Here is a 26,004-nt window from a genome sequence, read left to right on the forward strand (position 1 = left end):
TTTCAAGGCTAGTTCTTTTCTCAGTGTCCCCAGTGAGATTCATAGCAAATAATTTGTACATTTTATTTCAGGGTAGGTATCTCTTTATCATGAGTGAGACAAAGGAAGCGATTATACTCGGCTTCGTGATTTATTTCATTCTAATAACGCTACGTAAGTATTTATTATTCTAATACCTAATTATTTTAAGAATCTTCAGCAAAAATAGTGTATGCATAAAGTTTTTGAGATTAGCGCCATCTATGCGCTAAAGGACGAACTTCTTCCACAGTACTCATCATCAACGAAGCGTTCTGCAAAGCATTCTGCATGAAGTACGCCCGCCATGTAGCCAACGGACACCTCCAAGACATAGAAACCAACGAGAGGAGACCCTCCAAAGTCAACAACGGCTCGAAAATCATCACAAGGTCCCCTTCGCGATATGACCGCGGCGACGTACCTAAACATAGCTACCAGAACAACAATTGCATGTATGTCGTCTAAATAGTTTGAACGAATTTCAATAGATGGCGTTGTAACTATTAGTTCAGCTACTCACCAATAGGTGGCGCGGTTAATAACAAACAAATGGTTAGTTCGTAGAAAAGTTTATTTTATTATCGACCTTACAATTACCAATTAAATAAATATGAAAAATCAGACGTTTCTTATTAATACTAAGCCCACTTAAATAATAGTTCTACGCTTATTTGTCCTAATTTAAATAATAAAATTACATAAAAATATTTTACAATTTCAATTGCTTATAGTTAAATTCTAATTTAGTGATGTGTGCAGAGATTTTAAGATCCTTTAATTGGACAAGGTTCGCCCTGAATAACGTGACCTTTGATCCTCTTTTTGTATTTTTCCCGAATAATCATTAGAACTATCGAGCGCCGAAGAGGCTTGAAACCCATTTTCTGCCAAATTAAGGTTAAAATAAATAAAATAAATAAATAAAATAAATATTGGGGGACACCTTACACAGATCAACTTAGCCCCAAACTAAGCAAAGCTTGTACTATGGGTGCTAGGCGACGATATACATACTTAAATAGATAAATACATACTTATATACATAGAAAACATCCATGACTCAGGAACAAATATCTGTGCTCATCACACAAATAAATGCCCTTACCGGGATTCGAACCCAGGACCGCGGCTCAGCAGGCAGGGTCACTACCGACTGAGCCAGACCGGTCGTCAAAAGGCTTCAATTAATACATTTAAAGACTTTGGTTTATTCTCAATAAATAAATAGTATCAAATTGTTCGTAGGATTTCTATTTGTTGCATTTTCTTTTGTCAAATCTTAAAAATAGTAGGTATTTAAGTCTAATCACAGAGGAATAAGTAAGGGAAGAAATGTGTAACTCCATACATCAGTAAATGCGAGTTATTTGTAGTGACATCTAGCGACAATCACGCGTCAAATAGCGTAAATTATCAGTACTGTTACTTGGCAATAGATGTCGCGACAAACGTAGAGTCTAATGCTCACCAATTTGTAGCTAATATTACAAATGTATTAATCAGTATTCTATTTTCAATTCCTTCTGCTTGTAATATAAGTTGTAAACTGTTTAAATATTAAATTTTTGGCAGACGAGACACTGTTGACACCGGTTTTCATCACGCAAAATAGGCGCAAGACGTCGAGTTGCGGAAAATCGCCCGTCTACAATACAATACCGGGTGTCGAGTAGTGGTAATTGAGGCTATATGACGCGTGATTGACGCGTGATTGTCGCTAGATGTCACTACAAATAACCCGCATTTACTGATGTATGGAGTTACAATTCCCTTACTTATTTCCTCTATGTAGGTACTTAAGTCTAATTCAGTCTTCTAGAAAGATCTTGTTCATAGGCACTTTGTCGAAGATGGTGTTGGTGACATTTTGGAACACGGAGCTGAGACTCTTCTCGTAGGATTCCTTGAGCTCGTTGAAAACTAGGTCTGAGTTCTCGTTTAGGAATCTAGAAAAAAAAACGAAAAGTACATGAAATATACTGCGATCCTGCTGGTTTGAATCAAGCATTTTTGATATAAAAACAAGCAAAACATGACTGATGCAATTTTTGGAAAGAAAATTGTACTTTTTTTTTAAATAGCTTTTATAAGTCCTTTAATAAGTCATAACAATTAAAATTTTGAAAAAACCTCCGTCATAGTGGACCGATTTTCATGAAACACGGCTACGAACACTCCCCGACTAATTCAGCTTTCAAAAAAGCTAAATTTAAATCGGTTCATCCGTTCGGGAGCTACGATGCCACAGACAGACACACACAGACGGACATACAAACATACAGACAGACAGACGCGTCCAACTATAACACCCCGTCGTTTTTGCGTCGGGGGTTAAAAAAAAGCTTCGGAGTTTTTGTCATTTATTATGTTCTTGAGTAAGAGGTTTTTTAGTAAATTTTTTCTTTTTTTTTCTAATACATATAAGTCCATTAGTATGACGAGACTAGAATTCACATAGTGATGTAAACTACAGTCAAAAATGCAGTTATTCCCGAGTTGTCACGAAAAACAGTTTCATGCAAATAAAATAAAAATAAATAAAAATAAAAATATTTTTATTGCCATAACTACCAACACAAATACATAAGAAAAAATTAGAAACAAAATGGATAAAAAAAACTTAAACAATGTAGCAGTAGAAATAAGAATAATAAAAAAAAAAAAAAACCTAAAATTAACATTAACTACATCTTAAACTATATTTACAGATAAACATTTGGTAGGCTTAGGCAATGGGTACCCGTCTCAGCTTGTTGCCAGATATATAGGTACATATATCCAGCGCTGGTTTTCAGATGGGCCCCTTTTCCTACGGGTCGGTCGTTCAGTTTCGGGATGCATAGGACAGAACCCCGTATCTTCCCCATCTATTGTGCGTGTGTGTGCGTACGTGCGTGCATGCGTGTGTGCGTGCGTGCGTGCGTGCGTGCGTGCGTGCGTGCGTGCGTGCGTGCGTGCGTGTGTGTGTGTGTGTGTGTGTGTGTGTGTGTGTGTGTGTGTGTGTGTGTGTGTGTGTGTGTGTGTGTGTGTGTGTGTGTGTGCGGATTAGGTACACTTAAAATCTTTCGGCATTGCTGATCCATGTTTTTCCATGTTTTACAAAGTTTGCATTATTAAATAGAGTGTCCATCGGTTATATTTGGCACGCGTGTTTAGTCGATACATGTGCAACTCAACTTAATAATGTAATAATGGAAAAAACGGATCAGTAACTTCCTATACTTAAAATAAAATATTTTATGCAGTGCACGAAATAAAGCACCACCTAATTAGAAGTAAAATATAGACAGTAGTTATGTTTTAACATAATTTATATTTAATAAGTCAAAGAAAAAGGTATAAAGTAAATGAATTGACCGTGACGTCACTCCTCAGTATTTCATAGTAATTTCATATTCGCAAATCGTTCTGACAGTAGACTTCTGACATTTGACTAGTAGGAAATTAGCCTTTATTGTCTTCCAGTCGAGATTTGCCCCGCTGTACCTTATTCAGGTCCATGATATATAAGGTCCTAATTTATTAGTTGCAGATATTTTAACACATGATACTTTACATTAAAATAATTAACTTTAAATATAAATTAAGAAATCTTTTCATGTAACTTTTTTGATTTCATTTTCCTAACAAAAAAATTAATTATAATTTCGTCTAAAAAAAATCATCATGTGCATTATCACATGTCACAATAACACTGTCTGTCATGTCAACAATTGTTTGTTGTAAATGTCGTAAAGGTTCGGCGGGAAAACTGCACATGTCATTGAAGTGGCCAGTTACAGTTAAGTGGTACGTAAAAAGAGGTACTAGAATCTGTTCAATGAGTTTTCATTTAATAATCACATAAACAGGGTGTTTTACGTAGCAAATTTGTTTTTCCGTTTTCTCCAAAAAAACATCATAAAAGCTATAATGTTTCACGGTTTAATATACTCCAGAGACCGAGTACTATCAGCTGTAAAAATATCTGCATCTAATAAATTAGGACCTTATATATACATGTACTTACAAGTTCATCTGATCGCCCAGCCGTTTGTCCCCATTAAAGAGGTTGGTAAAATGCAGGAAGACCCTCTTCGGGAAGAAGCGGACCTTATAGTCCTTGATGTGCTGATTATATATACATACATACATACAATCACGCCTGTATCCCATAAGGGGTAGGCAGAACACATGAAATTACTAAAGCTTCAGTGCCACTCTTGGCAAATAAGGGGTTGAAAGAAAACGAAAACGAAACTGTGACATTGCAGTGACAGGTTGCCAGCCTCTCGCCTACGCCACAATTTAACCCATATCCCATAGTCGCCTTCTACGACACCCACGGATTATATATATATAGTACCTAATTATTTTAATTGGACTATTATATGTTGTCTGCAATAAACGGATTTATTATTATTGTATACATGTATACTTACAAGTTCATCTGATCGCCCAGCCGTTTGTCCCCATTAAAGAGGTTGGTAAAATGCAGGAAGACCCTCTTCGGGAAGAAGCGGACCTTATAGTCCTTGATGTGCATGTAGGTCTCTCCGTCTCGTTCTACTGGCTCGCCTATTAAGTCGTGCTTCACTACTAGGTTCACTGAAATGGTATAAAATACAAATTAGATCATTGTAATAGAATGAGGATACTTGGGAACCGTACTGGGGGTTACCATGATGTGCTAAAGCCGTTCAGTTTAGGTTGAGAGAGAGGGACGGAGCTATGTAACTGCTATAGCTGTGTCCCTTTCTCTCAACCTAAACTGAACGTCTTTAGTACGTCATGGTAACTAACGCCCCTGATCGGCCTAGCAAACTAGGATAGTTTTCTCCGTAAGCGAGGATATTTCGAAAGGATGAGTAAAGATTAGCAGTCAAAAGGGCCCACTTAGGTCGACCAAATGGACGCCGTCCTGTTGGTCATCCTCATCCGAAATCAATATCGTTAGGATTTAAGGATGGAAAATATGGAGATGGAGTGGAGGACCTATCGGAGCTTGGCATCGGTGATAGCTGCATGGCGCGATACCGCTCAAGGTCGAGCAAATGGACGTAGTGTTGTGATACAAATATACAAAACCGGCCAAGAGCGTGTCGGGCCACGCTCAGTGTAGGGTTCCGTAGTTTTCCGTATTTTTCTCAAAAACTACTGAACCTATCAAGTTCAAAACAATTTTCCTAGAAAGTCTTTATAAAGTTCTACTTTTGTGATTTTTTTTTTATTTTTTAAACTTATGGTTCAAAAGTTAGAGGGGGGGGACACACTTTCTTTTCCTTTAGGAGCTATTTTTTCCGAAAATATTAATATTATCAAAAAATGATTTTAGTAAACCCTTATTAATTTTTAAATACCTATCCAACAATATATCACACGTTGAGGTTGGAATGAAAAAAAAAAACAGTCCCCACTTTACATGTAGGGGGAGGGGGTACCCTAATAAAACATTTTTTTTTACTTTTTATTTTACTTCTTTATCGGCGTGATTGATACACATATTGGTACCAAATTTCAGCTTTCTAGTGCTAACGGTCACTGAGATTATCCGCGGACGGACGGACGGACAGACAGACAGACATGGCGAAACTATAAGGGTTCCTAGTTGACTACGGAACCCAAAAAATCGAGGAGTGAACGAACTGATGGAAGATAAACTCATGTTGTATTCCCGCACCAGCATATTAAGTAGTATTTTGATGACTTACCCATAGTAACATTAGCGACACCTTTCCCTTGGATAGGTAGAACTAAGATCCTTCCTTTCATAACGTAGTCGGCTATGAACTCCATCTTTGGAGTTAAGGAGTTGGTCACCAGACGGTAGTGTTTCAGGTCAGCTCTGTGAACAAAAACGAGTAAGTATTTTGAAGCGTACTGATAAAAGTGATCAATGAATAAGACAACGATCAGCGGGCCGAGTTTTGAGTCTCACGCGTTCGAATTCAGAAAATTGTCACTGAAAATAATAGGCAAGTCACCGTTTACAACCGGTATTTTAGTGACATTGAGACTCAAAAATCGGCCCCCAGTTCATAGTTTCGGGGTACCGTTCCGGGCTCAAATCCTGGCACGGGCATTAAATTGATTTATGTCATGAACATTGATATTTGTTTATGGCCCATCTGCTTCAAAGGTAGGATCAGTATCGACTAGATTAGACCGGTCTACTAAAAATACTCTTGGTTTGAGTATTTTTTATCCATGGGGAACAGTGTTTACTTAACCCCTTTTTACAAGCATTTATTCAACTTGCCTTGTTAATATGTTAGTGTGCGTCAAAACGTAGAAGCTAAATTTGACCCACTTCCCGGTTTCATATTGAGCTGAAATTTTGCACACATATGTAAATCACGTGACAATGCCATATTATGGTGTCATGGAGCTGATTTGATGATGGAGCAGAAAGGTGGTCATAGGAACTCCGTCATGAAACGTCGTATCCCCATCGAGTAAGGGCTTTTTAGAAACGTCTCGGAGAGCAGTAGATGATTGTTGAAAGAAAGGTACAGTCGGCGATAAAAGCTTGTGCCAAAAATGAAATTTTTGCAAAAATAACTTATGATTTAGGCAGTACTTTCACCCTTGAGTAGGCAGCCATTAGCTAGAACTGGAAGTGCACCCGCCAACCTGACGTCAGAATGGCGGGTATCATTAATTTCTTAAATATCTCTGGAGTTTAAAGAGCACATTGCTCGAATTTTGGCGCACATTTGGCACATTGCTAGCACTAACTCCTGACGTATACCACACCAGGATTGCTTGATGTACACCCGCCATTCTGACGCTCACAGTAGTGTAAGGTATAGAAGAATTAATATTTAGTTTACGTACTTGTAAGTAGTCAATATAGTCTCCGCCAGTCCATGTAGCTGTATCTTCCTGTAGTTTTGAGCTAGGACCACTGGGCCGACTCCAGATTGTATGTTGATGGCCGATACGTATAGAGGCTCGATTGACGGCACGCCGAGATCGGGGATGCCTGAAATTGTAACTTTTCCTTTTATATAAGGCCCACTTGCACCAACCATTTAACTCAGGGTTAGTGGGCTGTCAACTGTCAAATTCCATATAAAATGGTGGGTTAACCCTCGGGTTAGCCCACCATTTTCGTTGGTGCAAGTGGCCCTAAAAGGGTAAATTAGTACATAGGCAGATTAGGCAGTCAAAAATCGAGCAGTGATGAGTTTATGAAAGAGTATTCCTATAAAATAAATAGTTTTGTAATAACTAAAGATCGTTATCAGCGTGCTGTATTGGTGGCAGAGTATGGTTGACAAAAAAACAAATACACAAGTATTTAAAACACTACATATACTTAACTAATTATGAAATATTTACATATTTATAATTACTTAGCCAAATTACATTGAATAAATAACTAAAATTTGTTCAACATATTGGGCTGTCAGTCGTTCACGTTGATTAGAAAAAATCCATTTTAAATAACTAAATGACCTTTCTACGTTAACAGAAGTTACAAGAAGGTTGTTATAAAATCTAGGTATTGTGTCATATCCATACTGTGAATGAAGATACTGGGATTATTCGTGCACTTTATTACACTTCTCCGTGCTCGTCTTACTTCGTGCACTACTTTTGACTTGAACTACTTGAATAACAATTCTAGATAATTTGTCGTATCTAGAGTGCATTTGATTATTTGGATTTAAATAATATAATTACACTTCGCGTAATGTATTTTTATGGCATACATAATTAATGTCATTTGGCGTATATTGTTTTAAAAATATAGGTGTAATCCTAAGAAGGTAAGTATTTATTTTGTAGTTAAGAACAAAGTGAATATTTAAATGTATTTGTTTTTTTTTTGCCAACCGTACCACTTGCCACGAAAAGTGCACCCTGATAACGATCTTTGGTAATAACCTATGGGTAAATGGATCATTTTTTTTTTTCAAAGTTGTCACCTCACTTTTTTTGTAACATGGGTATTTTTTACGCGATCCATACTCAGAATCGTGAAGTCTGATGATTGAAGATCCTGATAGGAAAAAAATGTACCAAGATTTCCATACATTTTCCAAACCTTCAATTTCGTTTACCGCCATACAAAATGTATGAAAAAACCTTGGGACACTGTATTAGGACTGAAAGAGCTCGCGATTCTGAGTGGAAGCCACATCAAAATTTTCAAACCCTAAAAAAAAGTGAGGTGGACAAGTTTGAAAAAAAAAATGGCCCAAATCCGACCATCTTGCTGGCATGAGTTGCATTCTCGAGTGCAGAGCGACTTCAAATATGGACTCTGATGGATGATGAAACTCATGCACGTTCGACTTTCTTTCCGGAGGTCGCGGGTTCGAACCCCGGCTCGCACCAATGAGTATTTCGGAATTTATATGCGAAATTCATTGGATATTTTTTGCCAGTCGCTTTTCGGTGAAGGAAAACATCGCGAGGAAACCGGATTGATTCCAACAAGGTCTAGTTTACCCTTCGGATTGGAAGGTTAAATGGCAGTCGCTTTCGTAAAAACTAGTGCGTACGCCAAATCTTGGGATTAGTTGTCAAAGCGGACCCCAGGCTCCCATGAGCCGTGGAAAATGCCGGGTTAACGCAAGGAGGATGATGGTGCATGATGAAACTCGTGTTACACTCGTCACAAAATGGGTCACCTTTTCTCATTTTCCTGAGGGCATCAGGGACAGCCGACTTCAGGCAATCATTCAGCTTCGGGTCCTTCTGTCGGCATCGCACGAAGTTCTCCGCTGGAAATAATAAAATATATTTACGTTAAACTCGAATGTCCAAGAAATCTGAGCGAGTTCACTCCATCGTAGGCCACGTCCAAAGAATATAATACTCACTAGGGCCACGTCTTTGCCTTTGGCTAGTCTGTGGTCAAGAGTAAGCCCATTCATAAGAAAAAAAAAGTTAACGATTTAATTTTACGAGTTCAATAAAAAATTAAAATTTTGAAAAAACCCCCGACCGCGACATAGTAGACCGATTTTCATGAAACATGGCTAAGAACACTCCCGACTAACTCAGCTTTCAGACAAAAAAAACTAAATCTAAATCGGTTCATCCGTTCGGGAGCTACGATGCCACAGACAGACACACACACAGACAGACAGACAGACAAAAATGAAGTAATTTTTAGTAAAGTTAAAATCAAAATTGTGTTATTAGGATATTGCAGAATTGCTAGAGTAGACGGTACAGTCAACCTAACCACAAAATTAAAACATTGTACAGTCAACCTAACCACAAAATTAAAACATTGACACACACACAGACAGGCAGACAGACAGAGACGTCAAACTTATAGACCGATTTTCATGAAAATCGGTACACTATGTCGCGGTCGGGGGTTTTTCAAAATTTTAATATGTTATTCAATTCACTGTTGTGCCTCGTAAAATGTTCAAGTCGTCCATCTTTAAGTTTTCAAAATTTCCTAAAGAAAGAGATATGTATTGACGACTGAAATGATCGACTCTGATATTTCGTTTCCACGCACATTTCATTGGAGGTTGATAACACTAATAATCCATGACCCGTCCATAGAAAGAGTAGCGTCACGTAGCCAACGTGCCAGGCCCATAAAGTGCCGCGTTTATTTCGCGCCATCTCGCTTTATGAGCACTTCAACCTTCATGGTACGCGGACAAGATTCGTAGCCAATCTAAACCTGGGGACCGATTTCTGACTATGAAATGAAATGAAATGAAATGAAATATTTATTTCCCAAGTAGGCATATTACAATGCGCTTATGAACGTCAAATAAAGCTACGCCGGCTCTAACCCTACGCCTCAGCCTCGAGAAGATTTCAGTCCCCCCTCAGTTGGAGGGGGGTATCCAGATCTACTATGGGACCGGCAAGAAACTCGGCGGGCCACTTCTTTTCAAAATATTTCATCTTATAATTAACATGCATTAAAAAACGAGATACAATTTAATCAGCAAAAGTATTCATCAATAAAAAGAAATATTAAATTAACAGACTAGGTACCTACTCTATGGAAATTAATTTCAATAAATTATACAAAGTACAAAGCTACTACGATTAATAAGAGATTTTAGAGATGTATAGTCTCTAAGTGTTAAAGTACATCAAAAAAAAAAGAAAAAATATACATGATGAAAACATGATTTATTTTCTAACTAGTAGAGCGGCCAGAGGGTCTCGGAAAAAGTTGATGTGACTGGAGAGTATACTGCTGACAAGTGGTATCGTTGTGATCGGTAGACTTTACTGAGTACGAAAAAATGACTTGTCGCATTCTCAGACTGTGGGGGGGTTAACTATGACGTCACAAAGATCGCGGTCCCGGGTTTAAATTTGACTAAGAACCCCTTATCAGATTTTGTCAAATGAGGTGTCATTTGAAAGCTAATACAGTGCCCTTTAAGATTTGGTATCACATTAAAAGTATAGTTTTGTAGTTAATTTTTTATTAATAATAATGCAAAAATATTTTTTTTTTGGCTATCTTTTTTTACTTTTGTCACACAAAAAAGGCAATAAAAAGGACTCTTAGATAAAAAATATGTTAAATAAATCATATAGCCACATTATTAAGCTATCTGTTACTTTTTAAATTTCTTCGATCGGATAATAAACAAGCAAACGACAAGCACATACCCGTAGGCGGCAAGTACCGCTTGACACGCGTTCCCATACATTCGGCGTCAAACAAATTACACCTAGCGCAAAATTCGTTTCAAGCAGATATACCTCTAATCTTATTCATCGTAACCTATCAATATTAGTATCATTGAAAAGTACAATTAAAGTTCTTTAAGGAACAATGTCTACCATTTGCTTAAAATCAATAATGGCCAATCTACGGTAGTTACAAAGAAAAAAGTGGGGATGCGATTTGAGTGCTTCCTTAGGTGGTTCAACCCTAGACGAGTTTAAAAGGGGAGGCAAAGGTGACATAGGGCTCGTTCTCTCATCTGAAAGCTACACGGATGGTTAGAGGAGGAAAAACTAGGGTTTTAGTTTAGTTTTAAGTTATTTTTTCCTTTATTTGTTGATTTTATTGTTTTTAATTATTTTGTAATTTTACCCAGAATACACGTGGGTTTCTTTTGCTGAAAATTCCCTTTTTTATGAAAAATGTGACAAATTTTATGGCATTTTCTGATAGAGACTAAAATTAACTTTCAAATAAGGCCATATAGTCATACTTTTACTTATATAGTATTAAGGGTAATACCGCTTGAACTCAAACGACTAAGAGGTGCGGTTTTTTGACCCAGTATTAAAAAGTAATCGTAAAATCAAAACGATTTGACTTCGGTCGTTATACACATTAAATTACTAAAATGAAGTTACCTATTATGTTTATCCGAAAATGCCATGGAATTCATCACATTTCTCATAAAAAAGGGAATTTTCAGCAAAAGAAACCAACGTGTATTCTTGATAAAATTACAAAAAAATTAAACGAAATAAAATCAACAAATAAAAGAAATAATAACTTAAAACTAAACTCAAACCCTAGTTTTTCCTCCCCTGGCCCTCTGTGTAGTTTTCAGGCCAGAGAACAACCCATATGTCACCTTTACCTCCCCTTTTAAACTCGTCTAGGGTATCAAACCTAGGGAACCACTCAAATCGCATTCCCGCTTTTTTTCTTTGTAACCACCGTAGACTGGCGATTATTGATTTTAAGAAAATGGTAGATATTGTTTCTTAAAGGACTTTAAATGTACTTTGAAATGATACCAATATTGATAGGCTACTATGAATATGACTAGAGCTGTATTTGCTTGAAACGAATATTTGCTCGAGGTGTATTTGTTTGACGCCGAATGTGAACGCGTGTCAAACGGTGTGCCTCGAATGCGGTTAATATGCTTGTAGTTTGATTATTTATTATCCGATTGAAGAAATTTAAAAAGTAACGGATAGCTTAATAATGTAGCTAAATGATTTATATAACATATTTTTTAGTTAAGTGGCCGTTTTCATTGCCTTTTTTAGTCACAAAGGTCAAAAAAGAGAGTCAAAAAAAAGTATTTTTTTGCATTATTGTTAATAAAAAAATAACTAACAAAAATATATTTTTCACATATAAGAAATCTTAATAAGCATGTCATACGCTTTCAATCGACACCTCATTTTTCAAATTTGAATAAGGGGTTCTAGACAAATTGGCAAAAAACTTAAACCCGGGACCGCGGTTTTTGTGACGTCATAGTTAACCCCCCCCACAGTCTGAGAATGCGACAAGTCATTATTTCGTACTCAGTAAAGTCTACCGATCACAACGATACCACTTGTCAGCAGTATACTTTCCAGTCACGTCAACTTCAAAACTAGACGACTTTTTTCAATTCCGCCGCCTTACTATAACTTTTATAAAATGAAATTTATTATAACTGACCAATTTATTGTACTAGACTTAGAGAAAACATTGTATATTTTTTATTTTTTAGCCTAGATTAGTTAAGATAAGCTTGTTGTATGCCCTCACAGGGCGTCATGAACTGACCTACCTACTGCATTACACCTGCATTTTAATGTATGTACATGACTTTACAATGAATAAATGAAATGAAATGAAATGAAATGAAATGAAATGAAATGAAATGAAATGAAATGAAATGAAATGAAATGGAATGGAATGGAATGGAATGGAATGGAATGGAATGGAATGAAATGAAATGAAATGAAATGAAATGAAATGAAATGAAATGAAATGAAATGAAATGAAATGAAATGAAATGAAATGAAATGAAATGAAATGAAATGAAATGAAATGAAATGAAATGAAATGAAATGAAATGAAATGAAATGAAATGAAATGAAATGAAATGAAATGAAATGAAATGAAATGAAATGAAATGAAATGAAATGAAATGAAATGAAATGAAATGAAATGAAATGAAATGAAATGAAATGAAATGTAATGAAATGAAATGAAATGAAATGAAATGAAATGAAATGAAATGAAATGAAATGAAATGAAATGAAATGAAATGAAATGAAATGAAATGAAATGAAATGAAATGAAATGAAATGAAATGAAATGAAATGAAATGAAATGAATCTCGAACGCATGAATTCACCGTTCGAAAGTCGTAGCATTACGTCGTTTTCCACAGACTTTCGAACGGCGAATTCATGCGTTCGAGATTCAAAAATCGGTCCCCTGACCCTGTCATTTAAAGGAGCATACATTTTGTACCAACTTGACTTTATCCTAAAACTCGGATCCAAAATTAATATATTCGTATTAACCTAACCACCAAAAAAAAAAAATAAAAAAAAAACCCCGACCGCGACATACTCGTAGTGGACTGATTTTCATGAAACATGGCTAAGAACACTCCCGACTAACTCAGTTTTCAAACAAAAAAAAACTAAATCTAAATCAGTTCATCCGTTCGGGAGCTACGATGCCACAGACAAAAACACACAGACAGAAAGACAGACAGAGAGACAAACAGACACGTCAAACTTATAACACCCCGTCGTTTTTGCGTCGGGGGTTAAAAAGGAGGCATATTCTTTAAATAATCCTAGTAGCATTTGTTTTGTTTTTGAATTTGGAACTCTCAGTGAGACTAGATCAAAATACATTTTTAAATAAGCACAAAAAAATGCACCTAAACGGAGCGTTAGAAGGTTGAAAGACTAGTTCCCACACATTAGGAATTAACTTTCGTTCCCACCTAAGGTCAAGTGGAAATTTGTTAATAAATCGTATTGGAATTCGCATAATAAAAACAACCTCAACACTCAAGGATAGCAAGTCTAATTTTAAACATCTTGGAAACATTCTAAAAACACAGTCACCGGCGTACATAAGTGATGATTTCTGTACCTTGTCGCTTTTAAACATTTGACAATTTCGTATGACATTTCAAACAAGACGTTAATGTGACAAGGTATAGAAATCATCACATATTTATGCCGGTGACTGTAGGTACCATTTCGACATTCCCATATTTTAGAACTACTTTAAACATACAACATTATCTCCAGCTTATTTAAATAAGGTTTACAACACCGTTCGGGTTGAGTGACCGCGGTGTTGCAACTGAACCCATATAATTATAAAACGGGGGGAATTTGTGACAAGGTTTGTTCTAGGCCTTGGGAGGTGATGGCTCAACTTTAGCTCAAGATCTGAGCGGACTGTGAATTGGTATGAAGCAACGCCATGGCTCTAATTTGTAATTGGAATAAGCTAGTAGATAGACTATATAACCTCGTAAGTCCTGAGTTCCTTTGAAAATAACAAAATGAATTCGAATTTTGAACTACAAAGTTTCAAATTCAACACAGCAAAATTTAGTTTGTGATTGTCACAAATTAATAGGCATAATCTTATGAGCATATCCCACTAATTGTCTTCAAAATATTTAACCTATAAAAGCCTACAAAATGAGGGTAGCACCAGTCAATCAGTTGACTTTGTACAGTGTTTGGACTTGATCGCTTTTAGTTCTTTTAAAATACAGCGCGTAAACCTAATAAGGGCGATAAATGAAACCAGGCATATAATTCAATATTGTTATCATCAATTAAGAGGTGTTTTTGAGTTACTCTTCATTTTCAGCCGATAATTAATTTTTGAAAATTTTCCCAGCAGCAACGTACTGTAAACGTGGTTGCGATGACAATCAATGACAACTGTCAACGAGCGTTTAACGCGAGTGTGTTTGCATTACGTTCCGGGCCGAATTAATTTGTATGGATAAAAAAATATTTCAATTTTAAGTAAATGTTATCTAATTCCATTTTTTATGTCCTATACTCACCACCGTTAAGAGGTTCGCCCGTATTAGGTTTACACCCTGTATAAAATAGTGGCTCACCCTAGAAAGTCATTGACTTCTTACTCGCAATACTAATATTTTGAATATTTACAAAGAGGCGCCAGCATAATTTAAGTACTTACAGTATTTACTGTCAAAAAAATCAGTAACTTTAGTCATAAAGTTACTGATTTTTTTTAAATGCGCCTTGCTAGGGCACACAGCTTTCTTAAAACTTACTAAATTACATTTAAGATTACCTTAATAAATATTTCGATTTCCCATCCCAACCAATTGTTTCTAACATACACATAAGTGTGAATTTGGAAAAAAAAAACATAATTACGAGTATATTATGTTTTTCTTCTTCTTTAAATCTTACTGTGTCTCCAATGTGACCTATAGATACGCGTACCCCCTTTTTTATAAGTCGGCTAAGCGAGTAAGCGTTCCACTTCCGCCGAACTTGACCGAGCTCGCCACATTTCTCGCTTATCGCTTGCGCAACCGCTTTCGACGTTACGTGCGCCGGCGCCGGGTAAGGCTGTCGCCAGTGAGCGAGCGGGAGTGGAATCGAGAGCGGATGGAACATAATACAAACAGTTGTATTTTTTTACGCACTAGTGCGAGAAGTCGTTCATTATATGTCAGGTCGAAACTTCGAAGGGCTATCTGTACTGAAAAACGTCGTACGATACACGTGCGAAAAGAAAATTCGTAACTCGTGTCGATTTAAAACACTCCCTTCGGTCGTGTTTTAATTTGTCGCCACTCGTTTCGAACTTCCTTTTTTAAGCACTTGTATCGTTATGTACTAATTTATGTTGTGTTAGGAGTTCTTTGTATCAAGTTCTTTACATTTACTTTATATATTTCGGTCAAGGGGACAAGGTTGTTGACCTCATACGGCTTAGACCGTTTTCACATTATCCGATCCGATATCGGATGTCGGAAGGATTTCAATAGAAATAATCCAAGATGGCGCCTGTAATGTATGGGATATCGTTCCGACATCCGATATCGGATCGGATAATGTGAAAACGCACTTAGGGTGTGAGAACTTCATGAATTTAACGTGTTTTGGTATACATACATTATTACATTGTAATTATTATTAAAGTACTAACATTTTAAACGTAAGTTTACTAACAAATTGTATGAGTCATTAGTTACTCGAAATAAACAATTTCATTTCATTTCATTTTCATTTCATTTCATTTATAACCAATATCACACTTGACACAAGTATTAGCTATAATGTCAATGTGGCCCACAACCGCATCTGGCCCTCTCGTAGATGTTCCAAAGCTGCATCATAAAATATAAACATTCGGCAATCATTCGTAGTGCCATCTCTCGCTATTTATGAAAACTAAAGGAGTCGCCGCAGCATAAGGCACTGGTCCCATCGCGAGCTAGTAAGCTATGAGCTATTGGCTATAAAAACGAACAAAAGATAAGCACTCCTGTGCAAATAAAAGAGACACGGCGATTTTGATAGCTCACCGCTGGGCGAGTAACTATCAATATCGCCGTGTCTCTTTTATTTGCACGGGAGCGACTATCTTTTGTTCGTTTTTATAGCCGATAGCTCATAGCTTACTAGCTCGCGGTGGGACCAGTGCCTAACGCATATCACTGCACTTCTCGTTCCGCTGACGCTCTGGCTCCATCCTTACTTCAGAGTTACGTACTCTTGCGTCTGTAACGTGCGCTAAGAGTTACGTACCTCTTTGTTTCGATTACGTTGATTGCGTGAAATGAACGTTATGTCTTCTTTTGATAATGAAACGTAAGGCTGGCTCATTGATGCTGATTGACGTAGACGTAGATTGACGTTGCTTGCAATTTTAAGGCATTTCCCTATTTTTTAACCCCCGACGCAAAAACGAAGGGGTGTTATAAGTTTGACGTGTCTGTCTGTGTACTGTATGTCTGTCTGTCTGTCTGTCTGTCTGTCTGTCTGTCTGTCTGTCTGTTTCTCTGTCTGTCTGTCGGATTTTTTTTTTGTGTGTCTGTCTGTGGCACTCTTCGTAGCAAAGACGTGGCCTACGATGGAGTGAGCTCTCGAGACTGGATGAACCGATTTTGATTTAGTTTTTTTTGTCTGAAAGCTGAGTTATTCGGGAGTGTTATTAGCCATGTTTCATGAAAATCGGTCCACTAGGTCGTGGTCGGGGGTTTTTTCAAAATTTTAATTTTGTGGTTAGGTTAGTTTATCACCTGATGTAAAATTAGGAGAACTGTATGTTTGAGACTAATGTATTTTTAACCCCAGACGCAATAACCTAACCACAGAATTGAAATTTTGAAAAAAAAAACCGACATGTTAGACCGATTTCCGTGAAAAATGGCTAAAAACACTCCCGACTAATTCAGCTTTCAAACAAAAAAACTAAATCTAAATCGGTTCATCCCTTCGGGAGATACGATGCCACAGACACACAGACAGACAAACAGACAGACAGACACGACAAACTTATTACACCCCGTCGTTTTTGCGTCGGGGATTAAAAACGATGTGGTGTTATAAGTTTAACGTGTTTGTCTTTTCGTCTGTGTGTGTCTCATATCTCCCGAAGGGATGAACTTATTTAGATTTTTTTTTGTTGGAAAACTGAATTGTGTTCTTAACTATGTTTAGTAGAAATCGGTCTAGGTACTATGTCGGGGTTTTCTTTTTTCAATTTTTTTTTTGTTGTGTCACTTATAGATCGGAGATCGGTTTTATATCGCAGTGATCTGATGGTGTTTCCACACTGGGCAGTTTTAAATCCATACTAATATTATAAATGGGAAAGTGTGTGTCTGTTTGTTTGTCCGTCTTTCACGGCAAAACGGAGCGACGCATTGACGTGATTTTTTAAGTGGAGATAATTGAAGAGATGGAGTGACATAGGCTACATTTTGTCTCTTTCTAATGCGAGCGAAGCCGCGGGAAAAAGCTAGTGTTATATAGCACAGTGTGACAGGGACAGCGCGATGGCGCACATAAAGTTTTCAAAAACCGCAGGACGTCGGTCACAATATCATCATCATCATCATCACCTTCCTCCTTGCGTTATCCCGGCATTTGCCACGGCTCATGGGAGCCTGGGGTCCGCTTTGACAACTAATCCCAAGATTTGGCGTAGGCTGTAGTTTTACGAAAGCGGCTGCCATCTGACCTTCCAACCCGAAGGGCAACTAGGCCTTATTAGAATTAGTCCGGTTTCCTCACGATGTTTTCCTTCACCGAAAAGCGACTGGCAAATATCAAATGACGTTTTGCACATAAGTTCCAAAAAACTCATTGGTACGAGCCGGGGTTCGAACCCGCGACCTCCGGATCGAAAGTCGCACGCTCTTACCACTAGGCCACCAGCGCTTCTGGTGGCGCTTCGGTCACAATACATATCACTATCACTACATCACTACATAGTATAAAACAAAGTCACTTTTTCTGTCCCTATGTCCCTATGTATGCTTAAATCTTTAAAACTACGCAACGGATTTTGATGCGGTTTTTTTAAATAGATAGAGTGATTGTAGAGGAAGGTTTACATGTAGGTATAGTACCCGTGCGAAGCCGGGGCGGGTCGCTAGTTTTGTTAATAAATTTAACTCAATATTTCATCGTAAACCTATAGGTAGTATTTATTAGCTAGTTATCGAACTCACGACCCCAGGAAAGCAAATTATGTAAACATCGACGAGCAGAGCCGCAGGGCGTAACTAGGAAGTTATTTAAGACCCACGTAATGTGCCTAACCTCACCCAACACAAGCTCTTGTGTAATATTGTTTACCTACAAATTACTTGTAATTTATAGGAACTTTGAATTCATATCTTTTTCCCCTTACTGGGGGCCGATTTTTGAGTCTCACTGTCACTAAAATACCGATTGAAAACGGTGAATACTATTTTCAGTGACAATTTTCTGAATTCGAACGCCGTGAGATTCAAAAATCGGCCCCCTGGCCCGGAAACACGTGTTTTGTCCTTTACTACGAGCGGGTAAAAACGCATTTTATCCACTAGTGGATAAAGTAATTTGACCTTGAGTAGAGGCAAATTTTCTGCTTTAAAATTAATAAAAGAGGGTTAATCTAGTGATGAAGATGTTTTACCACCTGTGGAACTACTGGAAGTAGTGACAAACGCGTTTTTTGCGTTGTACTTTCCTCGCTATAGTGAGGGGAAAAGTTTTGTGTTACACACGAGTGCAAATGTATTTTAATTCTCGTGTGTTGAAAAACTCGCAAGCTCAGGATTCTATTCTCAAACCACTCGCTTCGCTCGTGGTTCAAGTATAGGATCCTTTCGTTTGCTCGTTTTTCAATTCCACACTTGGCGTTAAAATACAACTTTGCACTCTTTTATAACAAATAACTATTACCTACAAATTACTTGTAATTTATAGTAACTTTGCGCGTATATTTGGTTACAAGCTGTCATTGTTTACTAATAAATGTGACATATACATTATATTTCATCAATGAACTGTATCACTTCACTGTACTACAAAACTAACTAGCTTTTAAAATACTATTGTAATATTTGCTAAAAATTGGTGAGCTCTTCGTTCGTCGCGACATCTATTGACAAGTAGCAGTACTGATAATTTACGCTAGTTGACGCGTGATTGTCGATAGATGTCACTTAACTATGCCTATACAAATAACTCGCATTTACTGATGTATGGAGTGTGTATGGACTCTTCCCTTACTTATTCCTCTATGGAACTAGTAACATCCTCGGTTCTTTTCTAGAACTAACAAGATAAATCTTACATTATTACTGTGGTCACAAGACCTTGAACCCATCGGTGGTCAATACTAACTTCCGAAAGGCTACAGGAATGCCAATCAAACAACAAAAGGTACATTAGTATGCCAAGGATGTTTTTGAATGGAATAAATGGTTGTCATTATTGAGAAGGATTTTGAGATGAAGGCATTTGGAAATCAGAATCGGAAATATTGTTTCAAGATCCTAATAATTATGTATTTTTCAGTACAGATGGTGTTTTTTTACACACTAGTGCGAGAAGTGGTTCATTATATGCCGTCGGAACTTCGGAGGCTCATCTGTACTGAAAAACGTCGTACGATACACGTGCGAAAAGGAAATTCGTAACTCATGTCGATTTAAAACACTCCCTTCGGTCGTGTTTTAATTTATCGCCACTCGTTTCGAACTTACTTTTTTACGCACTTGTATCGTAATGTACTACTATATACTCGTACCTAAATGTAAGTTGTATAATTTTGGAGTTATTTAGGTTTTAAGATTTAATTTAGTTTATTTTATACGCTAATTTGTACCTATTTTTAACCCCCGGCGCAAAAACGACGCCCGGGTGTTATAAGTTTCACGTGTCTGTCTGTTTGTCTGTCTGTGTGTGTGTCGTAGCTCCCGAATGGATGAACCGATTTAGATTTCGTTTTTTTTTGTTTGAAAGCTGTATTAGTCGGGTGTGTTCTTAACCGTGTTTCATGAAAATCGGCCCACTATGTCGGGGTATTTTCAAAATTTTAAGCTTGTTAGGTTGTCATGAATACGTTAAGAAAGTGTGTATGTTTGTTATTGAGATTCTACATAATTGCTGAGTAAAGTAATTTGCGATATTGCATTTTAAATTGATAGTACGTGCTGATTTCTGATATACTATGTAGATAATGATTCCCTTACAGTGTACGTGTTTAAATCATCTTCGTCAAGGTTGTTTGTCGATAATCTTAGTATCTATGAATAATTAGTGTTAGAATGTATCTACATATTAGCATTCATAATGGTATAAATATACATGCTGTATTTTTAACCCCCGACGCTAAAACTGTCTGTCTGTCTGTCCGTCTGTCTGTCTGTCTGTCTGTCTGTTTGTCTGTCTGTCTGTGTGTGTGTCTGTCTGTGGCATTGTAGCTCCCGAACGGATGAACCGATTTAGATTTAGTTTTTTTTGTCTGAAAGCTGAGTCAGTCGGGAGTGTTCTTAGCCATGTTTCATGAAAATTGGTCTACTATGTCGTGGTCGGGGGTTTTTTCAAAATTTTAATTTTGTGGTTAGGTTATTAACCTCTTGAACAACACTGCAGGAGTGAAAATGGGACGAAGACTTAACACAGCAAAAGGGAATGTACAAGTTTCTAATGGGGTGGCAACGCGCATGTGACACTGTTTGAGTTGCAGGCGTCCATAGGTTACGATGACCGCTTTACATCAGGCGGGCCGTATGCTTGTTTGCCACCGACGTAGTATAAAAAAACCCTCCTTTCAATTTGGGATTTCTAGTTTAATATACTAGTGTTATTAACTAGATTTATCGAAAAAAATATTGTCCATTAAAAACAACTCAGTTAACCCTTAAATGCATGGTGATGTATATATGCATCATGTATTTGACGGCCCGTGGCTCGATATGTAGCTATCCAAAATCACATTTATTGCTTAATTATCATTCATTATTTATTATTATTTAATATAAAATTAAATAAATTAAATAATATAATGATTTACTATTTATTATTTAAGGATTAAGATGAAATGGCGGAAAAGTGTGAAAAAACAGAACAATGGCGATTTTTAGTATGTGATTGAGGCTGATTTTTTCGGAGTTAGTAATTAGTTTATGTTTAAACATTTTATCATAAAGGTTTCACAAATAGTGTACCTTTTTAATAGTAGTATTTTTTTAAATATACGATATATTTATATAAATAAGATTTGGCCTATTTAACTTCTAACACTGATTTAGTATAAAAATCGATCTTAAATTTTTTTTTTATTATTTTTCCCAGAGTCAGAAAACCATTGTCTATCACATATATTAATATCTCGTTAAAAGAAAAATTCATGCATTTAAGGGTTAAAAGATATTGCGAAAAAAACTTTCAAATCGGGATTCCGCTCTCGACTGTTTCCTCCTTCAAAACTTAATCAATCATAACGATATTTGAGAATTTCAGATTCATGGAAAGTGACATAGACTACTTTTTGTCTCTTTCTAACGCGAGCGAAGCCGCGGGAAAAAGCTAGTCGCCTATAATGACAAGTTGAGAGTGGTTGTAAGACGTTGAAGAAGTGCGTTGGCGCAAATTAAACGGAGACTATGCTCTCAGAAGAGATATGATTTAACTAGCTTCTGCCCGCAGTTTCGCTCGCGTTAGAAAGAGACAAAAAGTAGCCTATGTCACTCTCCATCCTTTCAACTTCAAAAATCCCGTCAATTCGTCGCTCCGTTTTGCCGTGAAAGACGGACAAACAAACAGACACACACACTTTTCTATTTATAATATTATTATGGATTAGTAAATAATATTAGTAGGTATCAGCTAGGTATGAAACAAAACAATGGACATGAAATCAACGTTCATGATTTTTGCTGACTAAGTGTAAAGCTGTTTTCTGTTGTTTTGTCACACATCGTATTTACATATTACTTAGTAAATAAACATAATTGTAATCTGTATTACTTTGTAAATAAATAAACAATAGTAGGTACCTACATTGTGCAACAATGGGAGGAAGTTGAATATTACTAACGAGAGTAAGTAAGCCGTCGCGATTTAAAGACTCCCCGAGTTACACAATGTTTTTCATCACACTTGCATTATAAAAAAACACGGAGAAACTAAAAAGCAAAAAATAATAAACCTTTGAATTCAGATTTCTTATCGTATTGCAATAATCTAAACATCCAAATTATAAACAAATCAATTATTTTTGTAGTCGGTACCAGACCTGTTCGTCGCCTTGCTATTGCCTGTTTGCCCCACCCAACCATACGCAGGCTGGTACCGACTCCAAAAATAATTGATTTGTTTATAATTTGGATGTTTAGATTGCATACGATAAGAAATCTGAATTCAAAGGTTTATTATTTTTTGCTTTTTAGTTTCTCCGTGTTTTGTAACGCGCTTATTTTTGAAGGCGGTTTTATTTTTTGTTAAAAAGTTTATTTATTTGTTGATTTTTAGTGGTTCCTATTGATATTATATGTATCAGTCCGAATATATGCACACTAGTGAAAGAATTATCCTTTAACTCCTAACCATTGAGGAGTTGACCTTCCATCATCAGCTCAGCCACATAAAATTATTACCATCAGGCGTAAATACTGGTGTACCTTTGAAAAATACACTAAAAACATTACATGTGTCTATAATATTTGAAGAGTTCCCTCGATTTCTCCAGGATCCCATCATCAGACCCCGACTTGGTGCCAATGGGACCATCTCGGGGTTATACCCGTACGATCAAAAAAAAAATTTTGAAAATTGGTCCACAATTCTCGGAGATATCGAGTAACATACATACAAAAAAAAAAAAAACATTCAGTCGAATTGAGAACCTCCTCCTTTTTTGAAGTCGGTTAAAAATATGCCAAAAGGTAAAAAAAAAATTTCAATACAGTACTAGAAATTTCTTAACTCCCTTGGGAGAACGATTTTTCTATAACTCACGCTCCGCCTGAATGCAATAGCTTATTTAGTGTGCGAGTGAGATGAAAAAATCATTATTGCAACTCACTTCCCAGCGACTTTCATATTTTAAAACCGGAAGTCACTTTTTTTTTCAATATGTTCGACTTTATTTTCAAATATATGCCTAGGCTTGATTGGAGCATTAACCGACAACAGTTTTTGGGGATTTTTGGAGATACGATTTTGTATTTTTTTTTCCTTACTCGTACAAAAATTCTCAATTATAATTAAGTTAAATTTAAATTCAGTTTATTTGTAAATAATAAAAAGGCCCACGTGTTCGTTTTATGCTGTACTTTGTAAAATTGTGCATTTAACAGACTACAAAAAACCGGCCAAGAGCGTGTCGGGCCACGCTCAGTGTAGGGTTCCGTAGTTTTTCGTATTTTTCTCAAAAACTACTGAACCTATCAAGTTCAAAACAATTTTCCTAGAAAGTCCTTATAAAGTTCTACTTTTGTGATTTTTTTCATATTTTTAAACATATGGTTCAAAAGTTAGAGGGGGGACGCACTTTTTTTCCTTTAGGAGCGATTATTTCGAAAATATTAATATTATCAAAAAACGATCTTAGCAAACCCTTATTCATTTTTGAATACCTATCCAACAATATATCACACGTTGGGGTTGGAATGAAAAAAAAATCAGCCCCCACTTTACATGTAGGGGGGTACCCTAATAAAACATTTTTTTCCATTTTTTATTTTGCACTTTGTTGGCGTGATTGATATAGATATTGGTACCAAATTTCAGCTTTACTAGTGCTAACGGTTACTGAGATTATCCGCGGACGGACGGACGGACGGACGGACGGACGGACGGACGGACGGACGGACGGACGGACGGACGGACGGACGGACGGACGGACGGACGGACGGACGGACAGACAGACATGGCGAAACTATAAGGGTTCCTAGTTGACTACGGAACCCTAAAAAAGTTATGGGGCTTTGAATGTCACATTTTGGATGATCTAAGAAGAAAAAAAAAATCGTATCTCCAGAACCGCGGCTCCTAGGACCAACGTTCCAAGGACGGAAGGAAATGACAGCACAAACCCCCAAAAATTTTGTCGGTTCATGTGCCAAACAGCCTGTATTTTTCTTTTGTAATTTTTTGCTACCCAAATTATTGGTAATTTCAGTTAATTCGTACATTATTTTGCAATTGCTTTTTGGGATGTTATAAGTTTGACGTGTCTGTCTGTTTGTCTGTGTGTCTGTCTGTGGCATCGTAGCTCCCGAACGGATGGACCGATTTAGATTTAGTTTTATCTGTGTGAAAGCTGAGTTAGTCGGGAGTGTTCTTAGCCATGTTTCATGAAAATCGGTCCACTATGACGCGGTCGGGATTTTTTTTAAAATATTAATTTTGTAGTTATTAAGTTAAAACTATAGGTTTAATTTAAAACTTAAGTTAATATAAAAACTTACGCAGCTCGCTCCCTACCGCCCCCGCCACGAATACAACAGCCAGCACTCTCCACATGGCACTGTCACTCACGCGCACGAAATGCGCGCCGCGGCGCACGCGCAGCCTTATGTGCTCTTGAGAAAAGTAGGGAGGAGGGGGGCGACTACAGAATGTGTTTCAACCCTTACCTCTGCCACACTATCACCTCGGACACTGGCGATCAAATATGAAAGAGGCGCGTTCCTAGCACACAATCTAAGCTCGTGTAGGTGAACGCGTACTATGCTTGTGTAAGTGAAATATGACAAGTCGACTGTTCGCGTTTTTGACAGGCGGTAACTGTAAGGTAACCGAGATGTGGTGGGCGGTACTTTCAGCGGGGAACGGGAGTGGCCATACTGTACGATAGTACTCTTTATTATACTGTGACACTAACAATGCTCCTCGCGCTGCCGCGTATTTTACCTCTGCCACACTATGTTACTCGCGCTGCCGCGATGTTGCCCTGCCCACACTTTTTTTTATACCACGTCGGTGGCAAACAGGTATACGGCCCGCCTGATGGAAAGCGGTCACCGTAACCTATGGACGCCTGCAACTCAAGGGGTGTCACGTGCGCGTTGGCGACCCATTAGAAACTTGTACACTCCTTTTTAGGGTTCCGTAGTCAACTAGGAACCCTTATAGTTTCGCCATGTCTGTCTGTCTGTCCGTCCGTCCGTCCGTCCGTCCGTCCGCGGATAATCTCAGTAACCGTTAGCACTAGAAAGCTGAAATTTGGTACCAATATGTATATCAATCACGCCAACAAAGTGCAAAAATAAAAAATGGAAAAAAATGTTTTATTAGGGTACCCCCCCTACATGTAAAGTGGGGGCTGATATTTTTTTTCATTCCAACCCCAACGTGTGATATATTGTTGGATAGGTATTTAAAAATGAATAAGGGTTTGCTAAGATCATTTTTTGATAATATTAATATTTTCGGAAATTATCGCTCCTAAAGGAAAAAAAAGTGCGTCCCCCCCCCTAACTCTAACTTTTGAACCATATTTGAACTTGATAGGTTCAGTAGTTTTTGAGAAAAATACGGAAAACTACGGAACCCTACACTGAGCAGGCTCAGGGCCCGACACGCTCTTGGCCGGTTTTTTTTTAAGAACCCCATACTGTAGTTCATCGGGAATACCTCGACATAGCTCATTCCACAGCCGGAGCGTTCGTGGGAGGAAATTCCTCTGAAACCGCACGGTGCGCGACCATTTAGGTTGTAAGGTAAAAGCTGCCCTACTCGCCCGATTAATCGCACTAGGTTGTTGTCGGCCCTTTGACTCGCGCCAAAAACCGACAAAATAGGGAGCGGTGGGCATAACGAGCG

The 26,004-nt window shown here is 37.4% G+C and overlaps 1 protein-coding gene across 1 annotated transcript; it reads right to left on the minus strand.

Annotated features, from left to right (window-relative positions):
* Positions 1-1,727: 1,727 nt before the first annotated feature.
* LOC125236580 (protein takeout) lies at positions 1,728-24,747 on the minus strand. Its single transcript, XM_048143434.1, has 6 exons — positions 24,648-24,747; positions 8,643-8,735; positions 6,838-6,985; positions 5,712-5,845; positions 4,443-4,608; positions 1,728-1,967 (listed from the first exon to the last, which is right to left on the minus strand). The coding sequence occupies exons 1-6, from the start codon at positions 24,700-24,702 to the stop codon at positions 1,829-1,831; spliced, it is 735 nt and encodes a 244-aa protein (XP_047999391.1). The 5' UTR covers positions 24,703-24,747; the 3' UTR covers positions 1,728-1,828.
* Between the last annotated feature and the right edge of the window lie 1,257 nt (positions 24,748-26,004).

Source organism: Leguminivora glycinivorella, chromosome 19 (assembly GCF_023078275.1).
Source record: "Leguminivora glycinivorella isolate SPB_JAAS2020 chromosome 19, LegGlyc_1.1, whole genome shotgun sequence".
NCBI classification, from domain to species: domain Eukaryota; kingdom Metazoa; phylum Arthropoda; class Insecta; order Lepidoptera; family Tortricidae; genus Leguminivora; species Leguminivora glycinivorella.